Source organism: Thunnus albacares, chromosome 23 (assembly GCF_914725855.1).
Source record: "Thunnus albacares chromosome 23, fThuAlb1.1, whole genome shotgun sequence".
Taxonomy (NCBI): domain Eukaryota; kingdom Metazoa; phylum Chordata; class Actinopteri; order Scombriformes; family Scombridae; genus Thunnus; species Thunnus albacares.
In genome coordinates this window covers 8,346,279-8,369,988 of record NC_058128.1, presented here as the reverse complement: position 1 = coordinate 8,369,988, position 23,710 = coordinate 8,346,279, and the positions used below count along the sequence as shown (strand labels likewise).

General features: G+C 41.0%; 1 protein-coding gene across 1 annotated transcript in view; it reads right to left on the bottom strand.

Moving 5' to 3' along the window:
* The window catches only part of sema3c (sema domain, immunoglobulin domain (Ig), short basic domain, secreted, (semaphorin) 3C), a 46,717-nt gene extending 24,143 nt beyond the window's left edge, over nucleotides 1–22,574 (bottom strand). The window contains exons 1-4 of the mRNA XM_044343055.1: nucleotides 22,298–22,574; nucleotides 17,508–17,681; nucleotides 887–1,047; nucleotides 136–198 (exon numbers count right to left, since the gene is read on the bottom strand). Coding sequence (XP_044198990.1) covers nucleotides 136–198; nucleotides 887–1,047; nucleotides 17,508–17,643 — 360 coding nt within the window. The 5' untranslated portion in view covers nucleotides 17,644–17,681; nucleotides 22,298–22,574. The remainder of the gene's footprint in view (nucleotides 1–135; nucleotides 199–886; nucleotides 1,048–17,507; nucleotides 17,682–22,297) is intronic.
* Nucleotides 22,575–23,710: the final 1,136 nt, after the last annotated feature.

Below are 23,710 nucleotides of genomic sequence, written 5' to 3'. Positions count from 1 at the left end.
ATTCCAAAATGATTATTGGCACTACTTACAGCTATTGATATGTACATATTTACTAATATATTACTACTCATTGGTTTAACTATAAAATGCTTCAAGAGATTCAGTATAAGTGTTTTGAAGGTTGAGTGTTCTTACTGTAGGGTCTTTGCCTGCCATTTGGCATTCCTCTATTTTGCTGGTAGATGCAGGCCAAAACACCTGGTGGTGAAAACAGAACAAGAGCCAAATTAGTGACATGGGGGATGGGGAAATGAGCCCAGTAACACCAGTGACAGATTGAGAGAGATCTAACGTGAATATGGACATGCTGAGTTTTGATCATATCCTGTTTACACAAACAGAAATCACAGGGAAAACATTGTGGAAAACGAAGAAAACAAATGTAAAAATTTCAATTTCGATAAAAGTTTCATTGTCAATGATAACAGGCAGTCTGTGGAAAATGTATGTGTTTTCAAACCCTGGAGAGGTAGGTGCTTAAAGGTCTAGCTCGATGAATATATCAAGCAATTTACTCAGAAAAAATGGATGCGGTGTAGCACTCCCTGGGGGAACCTAAATGCTTTCCCATCTGTTTATGCACTTCCTGCCTGTCAATTACACTGAAGATAACTGCTTTACTGCATACAGAATCAGTTATCAGAGAGCTCGAGCATTTTTACGGCTCTTTTGAATAACCCTAAAATTATTCTGATCATGGCAAATGTACGGTAATTTGCATGCCATTGCAGAGATGATAATAATACCACTGCAGCAATTTTAAATGCCTTACATCCTGTTATATTTAACACCTTTATTTTCCTCTTTGTGGTGGGCCAGAGGGAAGAGATACCAGTTGCCAGCATTGTTTAAAACAAAAAGTTAACAATAGTAAGCATCTGCTGACCTTAAGTGTGCCATGGGTGATGTTATTGATGTCCATGGAGAGGACATGGTCTTTGCAGCCCACATACATCCTGTCCTGGTCCTCGTCCATCTGCAGGATCCTGTAGTCCATGGCCTTGTCTGACAGACTGTAGTGTTCAAAAGACTGGGAGGCCTGTAGGTCTGAGAGACACGCAGAGAAAAAGGGCTAAGAAAAACATTTCACCATAGAGGGAGAAAATCAGTACTTATTTCTATTAGACACAAGCAAACTTCTTTTCCATGAGACGAGAGAAATTCTCTCCTACAGCAATTGTAAAATTGAACTCAAGAGAAACAACCACACGCAAACCCACACTAATCTCAATCTGATCCAAACAAGACAAATTATGTCTCCACGCACGAGTTCAGATCTCAAAAGAAGAAATCTCATGAGACGTAGCACATTAGATTGCAAGCAACATTAAAAAGTCTCTGTTTTTGTTCAGTTGAGTTCAGATGTCATCTTGAATCCCTCTACAGTATTAGTAAAACACAACACAAACAATATGGACGACTTAGTCAAGTCTGAGACAATTCGATTGGTTTTGACTCTATGCGGGTCGATTCTGAGTCACGAGTGAGTCCAGATGGGGTTTGAGACCGAGTCCAAACAGACTTGAAACCAAATCAAGCTTGAGACCAAAGAAGCAAAAAACAGCAACCAGTCGATATTCTTCTTACTGTTGTTCAAAGGGAGTGAACTGTGATTAAACTTCAATCAATCAGTACATTCGTTTAAACAGGAAACAGGAAACAACTAGTGGTGAAGTCTCTCAAATCAAATATAGTTTGTGTGCCAATTTGACTGATTTAAATCAAGAGTTCTTATTCCTTCAGAAAAAAACAAATGGAAACATTTACAAAAATTTGACTGAATCATAAATTTTAACTAAGAGAAAAAATATTAAAAAAAACAAAGGCCAAGACCATGACAAGTCAGAGATAATAGAAAAAACATCTCAAAAACAGACCCGAGGCTGGATTTGGAAACATTTTAGATCAAGAACATATTTTCTCTGTGACTTTCTCATTGCTCCTACATAAATTTTACATGTTAGAGTTCATAAAATGATACAAATTTGCTACTTCTTTGCAAGATGAAATCAGACGAAATCAGACTGTTCTACATTGTACATGTGCTGAGCCTTTATGAACACAGAATAAATGACTCCTGAAATTGATCTTGCATTGATTTATTGCCAAAAAACACTTCCCGTTTCAATTAACTTTCATCCAGTCAATTATAGAGAAACTGTGACTGAAGCAAATGTGTTGGTGAAGATACAGTATACTGGATGAAAAAAGTCTTCCTACAGAGGCTCTTCTACTCATTAAAAGTGCACATTGTTCACACACACGAAGTAAACATTCTCAGACAGTTATTTTCAGCCTATTTGCTCCAGAGATAGAGAACTCTCAACCATACCATCAAAGGCCTACACTGTCGAAGCCAAACTCATGCATATTTATCACTTTTTCAATCAGTGCTGAGAGCAGGAGGTAGGGGGGGGGGGGGGGCAATGTAGATCTACACCCTCCGTTTCCTCCCCTCCATTGACCCTCTCTGAGCTCTCTTTGTACTCGCTCCTCTAATCAACAAACAGGTTGCCTGTGCTTTGCTTCAACGCCTTGGGCTAAAGTCACATTTTCATTATTGTGTGCAATACGCTTTTGAGGCTGGGGCCTTTTATCTTGAAGGAAAGTGGCTTTTCCGTGCCACCCCTCACTCTGATCACAGGCTGTTGTTTGGCACGTTCACCATGTAAAGCCTGGAGTGTTTAACTTTAAATAAAGACAAGTTAACCACTTCAGTAACAAGCAAGTTTCCCACGACTCTTCATTTTCTATATTCACCATGTTTAGGTAAATTGCCTTATATGGTTAATGTCTTGAGCATTGTATCATCCAAGATGAGAGCATCATCTGGAGACTAATGAAGACCATGAACACAAATACAACTCTGTTTTACCTGACTTGCCAGAAAATAAATCAAAAGTGAAGGTGTCCTGTTAAGCAGATGTATGTTTAATAATAATAAACTTCTAACAGAGAGATCACATCAGCCTCATGCTTCAAAGCCGAGGAGATAGCATCACAGATAGCATCACAGAGAGCTCAGTGGAGAGGCAATATTATCCTAACTCTGAAAAGGCTAAAGATGTTACACGCATCGCTCTGCCAGGGTGTGAGCCACCAAGGGTGAAAGACTCACTAACAGTTAATTAAAAACACACAGTGCTCCGAATTCTGCCAACAAAAATCAATTTTATACATCTTTCCAAAATACGTGCTTGGAGGAGATTCAGGAAAACCTTTTAGATTGCTACACTATGCCGTATTTTTACTCTTGGAGGTAAATCTTAATTTAAAGGCTTTGTAGCTGGAGCAGGAAAGGTGGCAGCTGTTATTAAACACACAGCTGTTTACAATGGATGGTTTAAACTGGAGTTTTAGTTTTACAATCTTGCATTACAGCCGACACAGGCAGAAATAATCTCTGTGGTTGAGTTAAGCTTCAGTGGCCAGAAGCCAAAGAACCACAGCATTATGTATAGGCTGAAGCCATGTGAAAAAGGCAGGAGGCGATAGAGCTGTTATGCTTTCTTTTTTAATTACAAAATACAAAGCCACTATATTAAGTTTTTTTAGCTTACCTGAGCCCTATAGTTGCTACAGGAGGAGTCAGTCTAATGGGCACTGAAGCATGTCCTCTGTTGTGTATAGAGAATAGGGCCATGTGACGTTTTGATTGAATGGTTAATTAACAATATGGCTGACATTGTTCTTGGGTCAACTAGCTTAAATAGCTACAGCTAAGCTAGCTATAGCTAAGTTAGAAAAACATGTAAAGCTTGTATGCATTTTTCATTATTTTAACAAAAAATCTTAATGCCCACTTACTGGCTTTTCCTGGGCTTTAAACTGCAACTCTCAGTCTTTATCAGCAGGAGTTTGCTATGCGAGACGGCTCAGGGAGCCTTTCCCATGAGTACCATAAAGTCTGTGACCATGAAATGCAATTGAGACCTCAGGAGAAAGCTGGCAAGTGGACTTTTTAAACTGATTATGAAAACCTACAAACTATACAAACTTTTTTAACTTTGCTACACCTCGTTAGATAGCTAGTGGCAGCAATTTTAGCTAGTTAAACCTATTTCCAATGTCAACAATCAACTTTGGAATATGTCAGGCATATTATTTACAAAAGAATAAAAATTTAGCTAGGTTATTTTTACAATGTGCAATGAAAATAATCAAGGAATTTAGGCTAAGGATTAAATTTTTTGCACTAGAAAATCTCTGTAATATTAATGGCTATTTAAAGAATAGTCTTTATAAGTTTTATGTCTTTATGATTAAATATAAATTAACTGCAAATTATTTAATCTTCAAATGTTAAATTAACCAAAAGCTGTGGCTACTGATGGGCAACACCAGTTAGTGATTAGAATTTCCTCATTTTAAACTTACAGAGTGCACAGTGTTTAATGAACTAATCAATGTTTTTAATGGCCAAAGTTTCTTTTTTCCAATTTGTTTGGTGATTTCAGCTCTTAGAAATCGAGGTTCACTGGCTTTTAACATCCCTCTACTGTTAATTGCCTCATTAACTTTTCAGCCCTTACTTCTCACTGCATCCCTTCAGAACATTTCACAAGGTGATCAAATTGTTCAGAGAGGTGTGGTGTGGGATAAAATAACTGTTTAATAATATGGTGAACTTTGTATTGTTTTCTCAGTAGGGGGAAACAAGAGACTTTCATGTTCCCTTGTGAGGGTAGAAGACCAGTTAAGCCTGGTGCTGGGATGATGGGACACAACAGGGGTGTGTCACATAAATCCAGCTTATTCACTGTGAGAGAAGCCAAAACCCTCTGGAGACCACATACCATTGGATCTAGTATCTTCTCGGTGCTCTGCTTTCAATCTCAGACAAACATGAGTCATGCCTGCACTGCTACAGCATTGTAGACCAACATCAAAAGTTCACTTTGCCAGATGGTGCACCTGCTCTATCAAGGAGAAGAGGGGGGGGGTGGCTGCTCTGAACAAATGTCAAGGTTTTTCATGGTGATTCAGTATCTCCATTGGGACCAAATGTTTACAGAATCAATGCCAGCTCATAACCTTCCTATGAGGTATTTGAAGACTGAGGCTGCTACTAGTGTTGAGTCCAACACTTGAGTTCATTCCCTCAGTGGCAAGTTTTTAGTTTTGGCAGCACAACTTCAAAAGTTTTCACCAATTTTCAAAATTACATGTCAATCTATAAAAACAAACAACAAAAGCTGAGAGATTTTTGTTTTCATCCATGTGATGATGTAATCCTCAGGACCAAATGTGGTTCATTAGTCAGGAGTTTATGTGCATTTCTCATTGTTGAGATCACACAACTCCCCGCGAGGGAGGAGTGTCAAAGTGTTGAACATCATTACTCAGGCATCGTTGAACAGCTAGTTTTGAATGGTGTGGTTTCGGGGAGGAGATTGATGCATTCTGTGGATGTTGGACAGGATAATAGATATTAGAACAATAGGCCTTGTGCTCTGTGCAAAAAAAGAGGATCTGCAGTCTTAGGGATGACATGTCTTGATAGCACGACCGGGAAAACATGAGGTAATGTGAGTGATGAAATGTCTTATTCTGTTGCTTTGCCCTTGTTCGGAGCACTGCTGTCCCCTCTGCAGATGGATGGAGACAGAAAGAAACTGAAGAAAAAGAGAGGAAGCAGGGCTTGAGCTTTGACAGTTGGTGGGTTTTCTATTATGTATGTGGGCAGGTGGGCCTTACACCTCCCTGTGGACCTCACAGCAGTCCCCAGTGTCCTGCCTTTGACTTTGAGCTTTGACCCATGGTGGCCCATTGGTTAGACGTCAGACTCAAGGCGATACAATCCACCCTGATCCATGCGATGGACAGCGGGGTTAGCGGAAAGGGCAAGGTGGCGACTGGAGAGCGGAGACTTTCTCTCCCTTTGATGTGGTTTATTTGTGAGGAGTGGTCAAGCGGAAGCAGCACAAAAGCCTTTTGTTGGACTGAGAAATGACAGCAGTGGTCATTCAATATTAAACAGCAGGTTGCTTTCTTTGCTGAAGGACATATTGTATCAGCAGAAAACATTCTTCCTATGTCGGAGGAATGGCTGTAATGCAAATTCATGAAAAGGAACAAGTAGATTATTTCAGCAAGATGTTAATCAATGAGATGATTGACAGAAAATCAACTTTGAACATTGATTAATTGTTTAAGTCGAGCAAAAATGCAGATCACGTTCAGCTTCTCAACTGTGAAGATTTGCTGTTTTCTTTGTTTTATATTATTGTAAATAAAATATCTTTGGGGTTTGGACAAATGCAACTGGTAATTTTTTCTACAGTTTTATGAAATTTTATGGACTAAATTATACATTTAAAATCAATTTATGAAATAAAAATGATAAAAATCAATAAAAAATGTTAGATGAATTGTCAAACTACCATTTGAACATAGGAAAAACTAGAAATACTGCCTTGAAGTTGTATGCCTCCACCAACCAGTCAAGTTGCAGTTTATATCCATTCCTGTCCAGACTCATATAATATTTGTAGTGAAGGAATTTAATAAAAGGTATTAAGTGTTTTTCCTTGTATGTGTTCACACGCTTGGCAACTAAAGCTGATTCTGTTGTAGCCATGACAGTTGACAAAGCTTCAGATACAGATGCTGCTGCAAAGAAGCTACAAATTCTAAAACATGGATGCTTCACACAAATCTTCAACTTGGCAGAACAGAAGATCTAAACAATCACCACAGTTTCAAGGTTGGCACCCAAGATTATTGTCACTAATTCAGTATCTGACCAAATGTGAAATAAGGTCACAATCTCCCCTTCTGTTCCTGAGTTATGGCGTTGAATAATGGCCAGAAAAATATTTTGTTAAGTTGACGTTTGACGTTTTGGATACAAAATGTCATCATTTGCCTCTGGGAACAGCTGTTGCCGGTGTGGTAGCATAAAAATAAAGTCCTCCTTAAGTCAAAAAAATGTTTTTCTTCTTGTTCCTTCAGTTGGATGTTTGAGCTTCACTGTGCAAAATGAAGTATGTGCTGAGTTTGACACTAGAAAGCTGTTTTCACATTCATCTGCTGAAGGGGAAAAGTTTCTCTGTGCTCACCTTAAATCTGAGTTTAAGGCATGTACCTAAGAGCATGATTTGTGACATTACAACAAGTTTGGGGCCAAATGACAACTTACACAGATGTGATGTGGAAATGTGAAGCCTCAAGTGCACATCTGCTGAGAAAGGACTTCTCAGTGAAGTAGGAGACATCTTGTGTTCAGCAGTTAAACCTTTGACATGAAAACATTTGCATACAGTATTTATAGGTAGATCCTAGATTTTCTAATGAGATAGAAGGAGGAGATGTCAGTTTAAGGATTTTTAACAAGGTAACTGAACATTTTTTGTGGGAAAAACATGTCAGACACAATGTATTATTCCAAGCAGAGGTTTTTTTTTAATCTGTCTCAAAGAATGTCTGGAGGGGATGTTTAAATATTTTATCTGTAATATGTCATGATTGAAAATTCACAGTGTAAAAGCGCATCAGCAGGGGACATTTGTAAAATGCAATCTATTGAATGCCCTGTTGCCCTCTCAGCAAACTAGACGTATTGTTGTCTTAGTGTGTCACAAACAGATAATAATGACACCAAACCATCTGAGAAATAATGTGTGGGAGCATTTTGGATACAACTCTGTATATGGGTAGATTGTGAACAAAGGTAAGGCTGTAGCACAACAACAAATCTGAAGACCTTTATATTAGTTTTTCAGGTGATGCAGTGGTCATTTCTACACCATAGTTTAGGATTAGACTATGTTACTCCAATTGGCCCCTGTTCATCACCATGCAATCGACCCCTCTCATCCCCCCCCGGTCTCCTATCATCCCACTATACATGACCTCGACCAATCTTCGGCTCCTGTTCATCATCCCTGGCGAACGACCCTCTTCATCCCTCTTCTCTACCCCAATCATCCTACTGCACTTGACCCTCATCCATTTCATCCCGAATCTTTGCACCAATCCCAATAAACTATTCTTTTTATATACTGCACAAATGGTGTGGTATTTGTTAGTGAAATTAAGTTATTATAACTAAGGTTCAGGAACAAGACCATGCCCTGCCTTCTCTCACTAATTCAAACACCTGTACCTCATTAAACCAATCACCCATGCATACCTATATAGGTGTGTCTAACCCCTTTCTCTCCCATTTGTCTCAGTTCTCACGACCCTCCCCCCAAACTCCATTCATCTCCTCTCTCTCCTTTCAGTGGGCGGCACAGCGGCTCTGTGGTTAGCACTGTAGCCTCACAGCAAGAAGATCCTGAGTTTGAACTCTGGCCGTCCCAGGTCCTTTCTGTGGTGAGTTTGCACATTCTCCTCGTGTTTGCATGGGTTTCTGTCGGGTGCTCTGGCTTCCTCCCACCATCAAATACATGCGCGTTAGGGTTGATACTTCCATCTAAGAAATTCTCCTTCTTCTCTTCTATTATAGGAACCACTGAGGGATGATGAAGCAGAAAGCTCATCGAGACATACCATCACCCTAAGCCTCAACCCTTGGGTTCCTAGCTGCTTCAGCCACATCACATCTCCAATTGACCCCTTTCATCCCTCCCCTTGTCCCCTATCATCCCACCATTCATGACCTTGACCAACCTCCGGTTCATCCCTCCGGCAATCGACTCTCTTCGTCCCTCTCCTCTACCCCAATCATCCCACTGCACTTGACCCTCATCCAATTCTTCCTGAATTTTCTCGCCAATCCCAATAAACTTCTTTTTATATACTGCACAAATAGCATGGTGTTTGTTAGTGAAGTAATTTTTAGAAAATACATTCCTTTGGTTCCTGGCAGCAGTATTTGCTTTTTGTTTGTGCTGTCACTACAGCGCTGCAGAAAAGATATCTGAAGCAACAACAAGCTGTAAACAAGCTGTGGTGGGTAATTCAGTGTTCTGTAAACCATAGGAGAATTGATCGTTCATGGGCACAAGTTCAGTGGTAATATCCCAGAGGGGCAACAAGCTACCAAGTCCCACAAAGTAAAAAAAGAACATCCTCTTTTATGTGATTGTGGTGAAAAGCCAAGTAGAAATAGAAAGAAATGTGGGCAACAAGAAGGGATGTGTCACTGTGCCCCTGTTTGTATGGCAGCAATTAAAGTGCAGTGGAGATTGCAGTGCTCACTTAGCTGCTTCTCAGATGAGAGACAGCAATTGCTTTTTTTCCCCTCTGTTGTGATTATATACCCAGGAGAGGAAAGGCAACAACCACAACGAAGCTTCCCTCAGGTTCTCAATCCTTAAGACTTTCTGACAGACTTGGCCTCCAAAACTGTTTGCATGATCAAATAACTGAGTTTCGCAGCAATACCTCCAGCAGGAAACAACGCTTCCATGGTTCTGGTTTGGGATGTCAAAACAAGGAGCGGTTTGTTGTAATGCCGCATTGTAAAAATTTGAGATTCACAGTGGCTGGAAAGTATGTGGGCTCTTTCTGAGAGAGACAACTGTATCTTTCGACAGCCTGAGGGCTGAGGTTTTAGGAGCCAGTGCCAACAGACTGAGCGGGTGTTACTTGAACAGCCTCAGGGGTTCTTCTTCCAGTTTGGTGGGTGATAGTAAGAGGTGGCAGAACACATGGCGTCATGAAGGGAAATGTGGCAGGAGGAAAGTGGTTAACACTGAAAAACACAGCTGTAGTGTGCATGTATCCCCTACTGTTTATCAAATGAGGGACTCACCTCATGAAAATCCATCTGTGGAGTTCAGAGACTTCTCTGTTTACATGAAAAAGGTTATAAAAATCAGCAGGGTGCAACAATATGGGATTATTTTTTTCAGAACATTAGTTTAGCCCTTATGCAGCAGGAATAAACAGCTTTAACCAAATCGACTGGGTGTCTGGAGTGTTGGGTTTTTTGATTAACACCAGTGTCTGAACACAAGCCAAAAGGTCCCCGCACCTAATTAACACTTCAGGGGCGGACAGTGGGCCAATTACAAACCAGCCTTAGTGTCTCCCATGTAAATCAACCCTCATCAATTGGCTTTCTACCTGAAAGGCCAGCATGAATAAATTAACTCCATGCTAATGAGGCTCGCTTGCCATTCAGTTTAAGGAGAAACCTGTTCTGTGGTTGTCAGGGGTAGCCGGTGGGAGGACCCCAATCACCCGTCTTGATAAATATTGAAGCAGGGACTTATACCGCCCACTTGCAATTCATCTCTCCTCACAAGATGGAGTGTGTTTCATCATGGAGGACTGACTTCAAACCCTGTGCCAAATACCGTTGCTCTTTGTCCGGACAATGCTAAGAGCTCTTTAGGTTGAGTTCTGGATGGCTGCACTTACCTAACACAGCACTGGCCCACTTACACATACTGCACCAGTACAAGACTTTATCCTGGCAACTGACAGGCCCCTCTGGAGATAAAAAATGGCTGTTGCCTGAACAGGATGGTCGTCCATTCTCCTTGGGGACTCAGCCCAATGGTATATAGTAATGACTGGTGGCGTATACATATTGCAGAGGGGAAGTTTAGGTGTCGTTCCAGTACAAGGAGACCACCCAGGACGTCTTGCAGTGGCTGACAGAGTCGTCCGATTGTCTGTCCAACACACATACTCAACATTCCCAGGCAGGCAGCACTGTGCACTCAAAATGCAAACAGCACGCACAAACGTACTGTACTGCGACTACTTGTCATGGACAGGGGCCAGTGTTCGCTTAGTGGGGAAAACTTCATATCTACTGCGTCTCATTAATTTTCTGATTGTTGTCTGTCGCCAATTATCTATATCCAGACCCTTGTAATGGGAATCATATGGCTGCACAAAATGCCTGAGCTCTTATGTATGTCTTCTCTCACATTGGCTTCCTGAGGCAGACGCCATATCTAAATATGACATGTGAGAGCAGAGTATATTTTCTCCCTTGGCTCTGTGTGTGTGTGTGTGTGTGTGTTTGTGCAGAGTGATGTTATCCAGCACCAATGTCAACTGCTGGTTTCATTGCATGGCTGACCTGCTAAGGTGTTGGCTTATATTCCCTGTAGGAGCTGAAACTTGAGATGACAACCTGTCCATCATGTTGGCCCGCCAGCCAGCTAGTTTGCGTTCCCAACGCCCCAATTAGCACCTGGCTTTCCTTTCACATGTCACTGGCAGTAGCCCTCCCTTACAGAGAACCAACCCGTACCCCCTACCTCTCCGCCCCTTCGCCATGACCTCTCACCTGCCCACACCAGGAGTCTCTAGTTACTGTTCACCTCCGACAGCCAGTAAATATCTGCAATTTTACTGTCAGGGAGGCTCTCGTGGAGACTCCCAGGTCCAGGGGAGGCTTGCAGGAGATATGGGTCAGAGGATTTTCAGAGTTGATGTGTTTACTAGTCATGAAGGGCGGCTAAAGGAAGAAGGAAAAAGAAATAAACCAGGTGGGACTCCTTTCCTCTGCCATCTCCAAGGCTGACACTGTGTCATGTTAAAAAAGCTATATTTCCTCAGTGGTTTGATGTCACAGAGGTCGAGAGGTTGTTTCTATGGTGGTGTGAAAAGGTAAAGACTCATTTTGAGGGCAACAGTGAGTAATGCACCTGTTGATTTTTTTTTCCAGAGCCAGAAAAAGATTGTTTACATACTCTTTGTGATTGAGGTGCTCAAAGAAATTCCATTCAAGTTGTATAATATTTCCAGTGACGGAAAAAGGAATCTGTCTTAAGCCTTAATCCACAGATAGTGGCTGCCTTCTTTCCCTCTGCAATGCTAAGCACTGTTCAGCCAACAGAAAAGCTGTAATACGAGCAGTTATTGAACAATTCAATAACCTATGTTTACATAATTGCACCACACAACAGAGGAAAGAATACAAACAAACTTGCATAAATAGTTTCATAAGAATAGGTAATTGATTTGTGATTATTCCAACCTCCAAACCAAGGATTTTCCAGTTGACCTTGGCTATCCTTGAAGGGATGCTGTCTTTGTTTGTATTGATGGCCATTGATTACCTTTCAACATGTTGTGGAGGAGGAATAATAAAACATTGAACAGGGCAAACAGTGTCGGACACAGGAATGGCAAAACACAGAATGACAGGCAGAGAAAGGCAGGCTGACAGAGGGGCTGTCAAACATCTCACACACTGTCAGCCCCAAGGCAGTGCAAGCTGGAGCTCCCCTCACTCCTTAACCCTACTGCAGAAAATGTCAATTCTGCAACTCAGACAATTAGATGGACATCTTGGGACATGAGTCTGGGGAAAATGCACACACTCACACACAGAGAAATATCTCTCCCAGTAGTCAGACAAAGAGAACACACACTTGCATGGTTAACTTATAGCTATTTGTAGCATGTCTGTATGCCCTTGCCGACAGCTTTGACAGGCCTATGATTTGCCCTGCCAGGAATTCCCTCTAATCACAGAGCATCACTGATTTTACTTCACAGACTTTATTATGTTTACCACTGAAAAGTGGAGATGCTAATGTGCAGGTCTAATGTAAAACAGAGGCTGATGAGAGAGCTTTCCTACTTTATAAAAGAATTAACTGGAAGGCACAGACACAGACATCCAGGTCTGCTTCTGGCTACTTGTCAGCACCAGCCTTTGACCTTTTGAACTTTTGTTGACCCCAAAAGATGACTTTATGCTTACATGTCGAGCATTTATGTCAGTGGACAATTCTTCATTTAACAAGCCATATGAAGACATATCCATAAAAACAGCAGAGAAAAGTGAGATGAGATTCTTTACCCTAATATTGGATTTAAATCTGGGACATTACTTTACAATACACTGATGTAATATTGGCTACCTTGGCTAATCTCCTCTCGAAGGAAAGAAAACACAGTGGGTACTTTTCAGATTGTCTTAAAATAGTCCTGGTGGTCTTGTGCTTCAGGTATTTTAAGTATCCAGTGAGCAAAATAGCTTGTGGATGTTGTTTCCTAACTTTATGGAGCTTGAGACGCTGAAGAAAACCAGATTCTTTAAACCACATTTTTTTAACAGTGATTCAGCAGAAACTTTTGCCACTGAAATGCAATCAAGTGAAGGAATGCACATTCAGGCACTTACTGCACCAACAATTCTCTTTTTCAGACTCACTGAGACACACTCACTCCTGCAAACCCTCACCACCAAGTAAACATCCTTAACAGCCTGACATCCTCCTACAGTGTATGAATAGTATTGCTGCATGAATAATGGGGGGTGAGTGGAGGTAGTAATGAGGCATGATAAAAGCAAGGAGTAATCTGTGGAGGCGGAGGGATCTGGTGTATCCGCTCTCTGATGCCTAGTTCCTGATCTCCATGCCTGGTTCTGTTCAGGCTGTGAATGAAGCCCATGTGGCTCATACCAGTGTGAGGGAGCACTCATTAAACCACAGACATCATCTTAATCAATCTCTCCTATGTCTCAGTCAGGCTCTCAGCCAAACATGTGTGTGCAAAATCTACATCATCCACACGAAAGCATGTGCAGGCCGGCTCACTTTCAAATAAACATCTCTCAGGGTTTGACATATATACTGTATATATTTCTAAGTTAATACTGTATTGAATGTTGGAGGTTTGCCAGAACAGGGTGAGACCACTGATGAGGTTAAATGATCCTGATCATAAACACAGACCACTGTGCCCCAACTGGAGGGATAAATGATCCTGTCATTCATGGAATGGCATTTTGGCGACAGCAGTGCCAACCTCGGATACAGTAGCAGAACCAATACGCAGTGTATTGAATGTACTGTTGTGCTCATCCTGTTTCAATACTCAATTTACAGCATATGACAGCATTAGAGGATTATTTTAATGTCTGCAGCACGTAATGTGGTAATGTTAATACACCGAGGAAGAAATTTTGTCCTATTGCGGTCTTTCGTCTGAGCAGGTATTACATAATTTGAATCTTACTCGCTTTCTTAGTTATTGGACCAACCTTAGATCTGTGTGACAATGTCTAAAATTAACAGCAGCAGTGTGTTAATCTTGCCTGTTATCTCAACTCATCATAGGTATTAGCAAGTAACTATCAGTGTCATCACACAGAACTTTCCCTGTTGCTTCCATATGTCAGTTGGGTACCATTTGAAAATTTTAGATAATAGTGTTGATACAATAACTGAGTTTTGGGACTGATATAATAAATATATTTTTAATACCTCAAGTTGATGAATATTAATGGGTTTTTTTGTATTTAATAAAGAAAGCCAAAGTTCTCAAATGTAAAATGTTGCCTGAACACAAGCAGCACAAGAGTTTTACCTGAATAAACTAAACATTTAGATTTACATCAAGAACTATATGATCATAGAATAAGTAAACAATTATGCATATGACCAGAAACTGAATGTCAGCTTTTGATACTAAATCCTATGGTTAAATTTTAGACAGCACAAAAAGCCAAAAAAGTATTAGGTTTGATACCCAGCCATAGAGGAATACTGTTTTTGTGCTCCAGTTTCTTGAAAGTAATTTGTGAGCACCGTTTACACACACATCGCCAATGGTGGCAAAGATCCATCTCACAAATGATTGTCACTTGCAAACTGCATATAAAGTCCTACATTCTTATCACATCTTCATTAATGGGCACTGAGTATGGAGTTCTATTTGATTATTTAAACATATCAAAATCAATAGCAGAGGAAATGATCTCTTGTTGCAAATTGCATCTTGCATGTTGCAACTCTGGTCAAATAGGCCCCAGGCATAAAAGAATAGTATTTTAAACGTGACAAGTTTATAAAAAGCAGCACACAAGGTCACACATCTGGCACTCTCAGCCATCTCTCAATTTTACTACAATGTATTGTTTTCTACTTCCACAAGTGTTTGATAAAGAGGATGTGACATGCGGATGTGGATTGAAGTTCTGGGATTTCATTTTATAAAGGAGACCTGTGAATTTTGCTTTAAACTGAGATGTGATGAGACCGAATATATTATACCAACACTATCGGTCTAGATTTTCAAGGAATGTTATAACATGTGTGTATTATTGAATTAGAGTCTCTTTGCTGCAGTTGTGACATTTCTATGCACAATTGCTAAACTTTGTCTTTCAGATCTGTACACTATTAGCATTCCAACCTCATTCTGACACAGCCAATCTATCAGACACACCACAAAACAGACCTAAATAAATGTTGAGAGGACAGGCTATATTTAAAGCAAATGTAAAGGAGTAATTATCTTTTATCACACTGGGTATATCTAAATAGTTTTGCTCTAAGGAAGGAGGGGCGGGCTGTGTTTATTATTCGAGGCACAGCAGAGTAAGGCACCGCTTGATAGTTTATTATTTGGGTTAGCTGCATTTTTCACCGTTTATTATGCGGTTTTAATTGTGGTCTGGCTTTGTTCGCCTCGGGAGCACAAGAGTAAGCAGAGTGAAGGAGAGAGGAATGTCAGAGACAGCAACTCTGCAGGACGTGAGGCTACGCCGGGAGTCCCATGAACCTGCGTTACCCCTGGATAGGATTTCAGCAGTGACACGAGGAGGAAAAAGGGGGGAGGATATTCCAGTGTCTAGATCTATGTACAACTCCAGCGTTCCACTTATTAGTTTATTTTCTTGGTTTAGTTAGTTCCAGCCACTAATAATTAACAGATCTTCACATCTGGGAGCAGAAGAAACCCGCCTTCAGGAATAACCTTTTGGCCACCCAGCAGGTGCCAAACCACCTGCGCCCTCACTCCCTCCAAGACACCACTCTTCCAGTCTTCTTCCATGTCTCTTCATTCATCTTTCTGGCTGCTTTGGACGGAGCCCAAACTCCCTGAATTCTTCCCTCGGTGAGGTCTTCCAGTTTTTATAGGAGAAATGATCCTCCACCTTGGGCCTAAGAGTCTCCCTACATCTGGTGTTCACTCATGCGACCCGTGTCCTTTTAAGAGGGAGTTATTACCTTCTTCCTACGCAGTTTAAAATGATTTCTCAGACAGAAACCAAGGTGCTTCTACTGTCTCAGCTCAGGTGCTAAATGTAGCCATCAAAATAACAGCTAGGGAATGTAAATCCACAACTAAAGTTGGCATTTTAGCTTGTAATAACCATCCTTCTTCTTCATCTTCGCTGCTCTTTCCTCATAAATTCACCTAAATGTATCCCATTATCATTACGGATTAACTACAGAGCCTGCTGAGGAATTAGTGCACTTTAGAGACCAGAGTCAAACTCTCCATGTATGGTGCTCCCTGCGGCAAAACACTACTACAGTGAGTGACACAAATCAAATCTAATCCACACTCAGAAAGGGAGTTGAGCGCTCCAGGATTATAGGGATTGGCTCATTTTCAGCATGGCCACCTTTGACCTTTTAAGCTGGCTATTTGGAAACACGGAGGAGCGAGGAGTGGGTGAGTGATGTGGCTTCAGTGGTCAAAACTAAAGATAGTGATGGTGGAAGTTTTTCCCTGTTTTCAGACATTAATTTTTGTATTTTTTTTTTTATCTGACTATCATATTTAACAACTCACAGAGCATGCAGAGCAGAAACAGACTGCATGCTGACTGCTGACCAGTTCAGATATTTGAAATGAAACAATAACCAGAGAGACTTGAAAGCATGAATGAGAAACAAAGGAGGCAAAAATGAGACCAAATGTGGAACATGAATACAGGAGACAAATATGGTAAATTTAGTCAAAGGCTGAAAGAAGCGGAAGAAAAGAAGGCAAACCGTGCCTGCTTTAGCCTCACATTGAAAGTGTTTTCCAACTGTCTGAGCACAGAAACCTTACTGACAGACAGCCTCAGCTGCTCTGTGCTGCCTAATCCACAGCGAGAGGTAGTGAAAGGTGATCAAACGCCTCCTTCAGCCCTTGCACACTATCCAGCCACTGCGAAAAGGTTACTGCACCACTAGCAAGGCAGGGGCATGAGTGATCGGCCAGCTCATCCACACCAACTCACGCAAGCATGCATACACACACACACACACACACAAACACACACACACACACACACACACACACACACACACACACAAGCTCCACCCACACGTAGCACACTCTCATTTCAAGAAAGCATCAAAAATTCATAAAATAATCTATGTCAAAGAAATTAAATAAAACAAGAGAATCAAAACCAGAGGCAGCAACAATACCCACAGGCCTCCACTATGGAGTAGTGTGATTAAAGTTTAACTAGGAACAGATTCAGGCTAGTTCTGACAAACGCTGCCACCTCCTGCAGAGGTTTGACTTCTTGTTGACACACAGCAGGACAATGGATGGACAAGGATTGGAGCTCTAAGGCCCGAAGTGTGTGATTATGTGTGTTGTTGGCAACGTTTCAACCACAGAAAGATTATTCTGATCCAAAAAATAAACAGCCTGGTTGCATAAGATCTGAAAAGTCTAGGTAAGCCGCACACTCCTGCATAATGATGTAACCAGGCTAGCCTTGATTACTAACCATTTGTTCAGCATTAACACAGTAAACACATAGCATCAGTGCAACCTCATTACATCTGCAAGGAAACTTAGACAAAGGCCAAGTCGATGGTTTACATGGATTTCTCTCTTCTTACCTTCGAAGGGAAGGAAAACTCTTGGCTGGGGCTGTGGGAGGCTGGAGATCCCAGTAGAGAGGAAAGAGAGAGCCAGGAGGGAGAGCGCCATAGCTGACACCAGAGGTGGCCTGGCCAACCCCTCTGGCCTGCCCATGACTGCGCCGCTCAGGAACCACGTCCAGTCACTGCTGCCTGTCGTGGGTATTTGGAGAGAAAGTCAGGGATTTAGAGTGTATTCAACAGTGTAATATGACTACAAAACAAAATCCTCAACATCTTGGGTACACAGTATTTGTACTTTTGCTACCATGATAGCTATCACTGCTAAAGCAAACTAGACACTTCTTCAAACATTTCTGCGACTGGAAATGTAAAATTTAACAGCTTGTATATCAGAAGAGTTTTCTTGTAAGAAACCAACTTGAAAGATGTCAGCATTAAATCTGTGCCACATGGGGGCAGCAGAGCAAGCTTTGAACACAACGTTAATCACATATTATTATATTATAAAGTTGTTATGGTGAGCGTATTAGCAAACTGTTGCCTATTTGTACATTCAGCAGACACGGAGCAACATTAGCATTCATTTGGAGCTGTGTTTCGGTTCACCTGGTGAATGTAAGTCCACTATTTACTCCCCTTTTAGTTCTGTTTTGGTCTCCATCAACTCCTGAGGGAAATATCTGGTTCATTAGCTACTAAATGCTCCACTATGTTCACTACTCAGCTGCTAACTTTGTCTACAGTTTGGTGCTGAACATCTCGAAACAAGGCTCCTTAGAATTGAGAGTCGGGGTCTCTGTGGGTTCATCAGAATGAGTTACACTTTTCACATTACACAAAGTCATTTGACACATTGTTGCAACAAAAGCTTTAAATGTGGTTGAATAAATATATTTGAAACACTTTCACAAGCTACTATTTGTAGGATTTGAAAATGTCTGACTTTGGTGCCCCCCAGTGGTGATACCGAAAAAGAAACACAGACAGCATAAATGGGGGAAAAGTGACAAATACAGTGACAACACTGATTTTTTTTCTACAAACATGCCATCAGATTAATTTAAAAGATGCTATGAATAAAATATAAAAATTCTATATGTAGTGGTTATAACTTACACGTCTAAAAATCTTTTGACCTTCAAAATCAGCTCACTGAGGTGTAGTGGTTTTCAAGTACTGGTAGGTCAAGTCAAGTCAATTTATTTATATAGCGCCAAATCACAACAGTGATTATGTCAGGGCACTTTTCACATAGACCGTACTCTTTAATTTACGGAAACCCAACATTACTCTATGAGCAAGCACTTGGTGACAGTGGCAAGGAAAACCTCCCTTTGACGGGAAGAAACCTCTAGCAGAACTGGGCGGTCATCTGCCTTGACTGGTTGGATTAACGCGATAACTTGCAGATAATTACATATATTTTTTATTCATTTGGCAGTGCCTGTGATAATATTTACTCAAATTAAATGAAATACCATCAAACAATTAGCTTAAAACAGCAAAAAACAAACAAACAACAGAATACAACACTGACTGGTATTTAGTCCAGTCAGTCCGACAGGTCCAGATATACTGACTTATAAAGTGAAGTTTTGCACAAGCAACGGTGAGTAAAGACACAGATGAGAGAACTTGTCAGTTAAATCCCATCACTTACTATATCTTTGCAGATGCACCTCCCTTAAATATGGATGAGTTAAATCTGCACAAAAGAGCTGCCGGAGAAATGCTCCCCTCATCCTCCTCCTTGTTCCTTTTCTGTTAACAGAGCAGCTCAATTATTGATAGAGGCAGGTACTGTACTGCCTGTGGGGCGCAAACTCCTGCAATGCAAAACTCCACTGCTGGAGAAAGACATGGTTGTTTTTACCACCCAAAACTGACTCTTACACTACATGTGATGTACAAAAAACCACATTGCACTTGATGTACAAATGACCCTTTTACATACAAAAAAGAAACTTCTTTCACAAGAGGGTGAATCTTTGCTCTCATGGCGTATAGATGTGCAATAAAAAATTGATGGCAAAGAGATAAGAAAGCTGCGTGATTGCTATAAAATTTTCAGTTTGGCGTGTAGTGTACAAATAGGTTGAGATATGAGTGTGTGTGGTGGAATGAAGCATGACTGATATGTAGCTGAGGTGAATTTCTACTGTTCAGGTGCAGAAAGATGACATATAGAAGAGGAATGAGATCTCTTAGGCAGCACTTGAGAGAAGTAAAACAGCATGGTGCCTTTCTAGACGGCCCCGGCTGCTGTCCTGTAGCCCATCTGCTACCGCATCATCCGCACCCACCATCCCCCAGAGCCCCCTTCAGCTCGGGCGTCTCCCATAACTGTAGCCTCCAGGCGGACAGCTCTGACCCTGTCCTGAAGCTTAGTGCTTGTCCTGATCTGGCCTCTGTTCAAATTACAAAAAATAGGTGGTATCTAGCCATGAAAATACATTCTGAGATATCTGACTTGAGCAAATTGCAAGTCTGATGCAAGTTTTTAAGTCTCTGAATCTTCAAATCTTACAGTATTTTGAACAGTTCTTTTCAAAGCTGTGTCAAGAGCTGAGACCAAGTCCTTTCAATGCAGAAGTCCAATAATTAAACATTCAACGTGTGTGGCCATGTAATAACCTCCAGTCGCTGTCTTTATTTTCTTACTGTTCCAGGATTTTTACCAGGTCAACACTTGAGACTTGAATGGTTTTGCTCTCAGGTCTCGAGTCTTTGGAGCGTCAAGTTTCAAGTAAGTCAAGTCCCAAAACTGTCGGGTCCAAGTAAAGTCTGAAAAGCTCATGAGAGCAAGTGATAAGTCTCCAACTCCGAGAATAGGGACTATTTCTTTGGTATAAAGTGGTTCCACTGAAAACTATACTGGGGATGGGAGGGACAACAGGGTGAAAAATGTTTGCTAAGTTCTATATAACTGCTACTCACTGTACAATTTGATGTGATTTGCAAACTAGAACCAATAAATATATTGTTTTTTAAAAAAAGAAAACTACTAAAATCCAGAGCAGCATTGCAACTGAAAAATGTACTTTTCAATGCTGTAAGCACCTTAAATTAAATTTTTATTTGTATTGACAAGGAGGCAGAAATCTCAGAGTCTGAGTGACTCACACTGTCTGGATGTCTAAATACCACTAGAGGAAAGTGAAAAAATATGTTTTTCTTGTAATTTGGGCGAAACTGTCCACACCTATCCCTCCTTGTATGCTTTGAGAGAGGGATGATCTCCCAAGGAGAGGCTCTAGCCTGGAAATGTTGGTCTTACAGCTGCTTAAGCCATTGCCAAGGGAGTTAGACTCCTTCTGAGCGTCCTATAACATCACAGCAGGTCAGCTTTAGCCACTTCCTTTGCTTCACAAAAGCTGCTGTTTCTGTGATGATCACCATGCCGAGGTGTGGAATGAGCTCACTACCAAACCTCCCTCATGCTCGCGGGAGCGTCGTAACGCTCGACTAGTTTAATGGGTCTCTCATTAAACAAAGGTGCATGTACTGTTTGTTGCCATGAGCAAAAATAATAAATACTCAAATTGATTTTGTTGTGCTCTTCAAAGTCCAGAAATTCCAGGGAGTTTGCCAGGAATCTGCGCGACGGCAATTAAATGCCTCCACAAAGGAGGTCAGCCTGAGTGAATGGAGAGTTATATTTCCAGTGGGGTGTAATGATAATTGTGTTTATTGTGCATTCCTTGGCTGACAGCCTAATGAATTTTCTATCCCGCTATTTCAGAGGCACTGCTCAAAAACTAATATTGATGAAAGTATAAAACTTTCACAAGAAAGTAATAAAAACAGAGTCTGTGATTGTTTGTCTTCCATCTGCTCCTGTTAATGTTTTAAACACATGAACATAATTTAGCCACAAGAAATTGGGGGAGAAAGTCCTCCCTCCTGTCTGGATTTAGGTTGGACAGATTTAATTATTTAGTATTTTGGTCTAATTCTTCCTTGAATAAACTGAAATCATGAACAAGTTGTTCACTCCGTCCTGTCCCGCTTCTACCAGGACGGTGAGTGTTCATACCACACCCTGTCATTCAGTTGTCAGCCGCTCCGTTACAGCCACACATTCCCTCACACACACGCACACTCTCACACACATGACAGGCACACGCAGCTCAGAACAGCAAAATGTGTATTTCTAAGTATTTAAAGTCAAGACTTATGGATTAAATAACATGAGAATCTTGTGATTGCAGCATTCAAACCCTGAGATTCTGGTCAGTCCTCTTCACAATATCAAATACAGGCTTTATATAGTGTAGTAATACATAAAGGCTGGTTAATACTTAAACCAGTAGAGGAACCTTTCTAGAGCAATAAAGTTATATACAGTACAAATGTTTACCTGGACAAACAAGCAGTCAAACACCCTCATTTTCTGTTTTATTGGCTTCAGGACAATGTAGCAACTGCAACAAAGTCATGACTCATATCCTGGAAATTCATACTGTGTTTAAACTAGATAATACACAGCAAGTGAGGAGAATAGAGCATAGTGGAGTAGTCTGATGTAATGTTTCTACAAGGTTTAAAGGGAGCAGTAGTTGAAAAAGAAAATATGTAAGATTTGGCAGACTCTACATCAGTCAGATTGAGTTTACTTCCATGTATTCTTGCCAGATCTCTCTGGTGGGACATTGCACCTGTTAGCCTCCTGACTACCACCTCCTCTCTGCATCCACTCAGTGATCTGCAACCACTTCAATGCAGTAAAGCACAGCACAGCACAGCAGGTAGACTTCCCTACCTACAGAGACAAGATCAGGATCAGACCCTGGTCCAGCACTCACCTTTCAGGAGCTTCCTCCAGTGCTGGTCCCAGTTAGACAAGCCAGGTACCAAACCAGACCTTTGTTGTATGTATCCACTTCAAAACCACCTTGTTTCCAGTCTCCTCCAGTGACACACAAGAGGGAAAAAATGCTGCTATTCCATTTAAGTGCTCACAGAACAGGCTTGACTGAGAGAGAGCACAGGAGAGAGGAGAGGAGAGAGGAGAAGGAGGAGAGCGAAAAGACAGAGAGGGCTGGTGTCCTATTACCCACTCTCCACTGAAGTCCCCCTCCTCCTTCTCCTCCTCCTCCCCTCCTCCCTTCCACGATCGTCCTCCCTCCCTCCCTCCCTCCCTCCCTCTGTTAACTAGACAGCAAACAGATCACTTTAACATGTTCAGCTCAAAACATCAGAGAGGTGGAGGACTTGCACCTCACACAGAGAGAGGGTGAAGCCAGAAAGGTCAGACACATTCAGGAATGACTCTGCTTTTAATTTGTGGGGAATCAAATATCCGTTCCAAAGATATTTTATTTCTTTTCCATGATAGGAATGAAATCAGACATTTTACATCCATCTCTATTTTCATTCACATATTAAGCATCATCAGGTTTTCATCAAGTATTTTGCTGGAACCACTTTAACAACCACCAAGTGTATCAAACTATGCAAAGAAAGAAATTATAGCTCAAATATAGAGTTTCATACAGAAAAAGACTAAGAATCTACATGCTAGTGACTTTGTGAGGCTGCACTTACAGGCACAGTGGTGGTTTGTGCTAAATGCTAACAACATGCAAACATACCCACAGCAACATGCTGATGTTTAGTAGGTATAATGTTTATCAAGTTCACTGTCTTGGTTTGGTGTGTTAGGATGCAATATTTGTTAATTAGCACTAAACACAAATACAGCTGATGGGAATGTCATTAGTTTTGCTGGTATTTGGTCATAAACAAGTTGAAAGTTTGACCTGATGGTGGCGCTAGATGAAAATGTGAGGGATCACCAAAAGTTATTACAATTCATCCTCAGGGGAACATGAATGACTGTACCGAAGTTCTATCAGACTATCATCCAATAGTTTCCAAGATATGTCTCTTGAAATCACAACCTCATGGTGGAGCTAGAAGAAAAGTCACCAAATTCATAAGGATACATCATCTGGGAGTATTATTATAAATTATTATTATTATAAATTAGCAGAAGTTCAAAACTTTGACCTACTGGTGGCGCTAGATTAAAAATTAAGGGATCATTAATTCATCGTTCAATGAAATTTCATGGAAATCCATCTTATAGTAGTTGAGACATTTCACTAAAAATCAAAAATGTCAACTTCATGGTGGCGCTAGAGTAAGGATCTGCAGGGGACCGTGACTTTCTGCACAACATTTCATTGCAATCCATCCAACAGTTGTCAAGATAT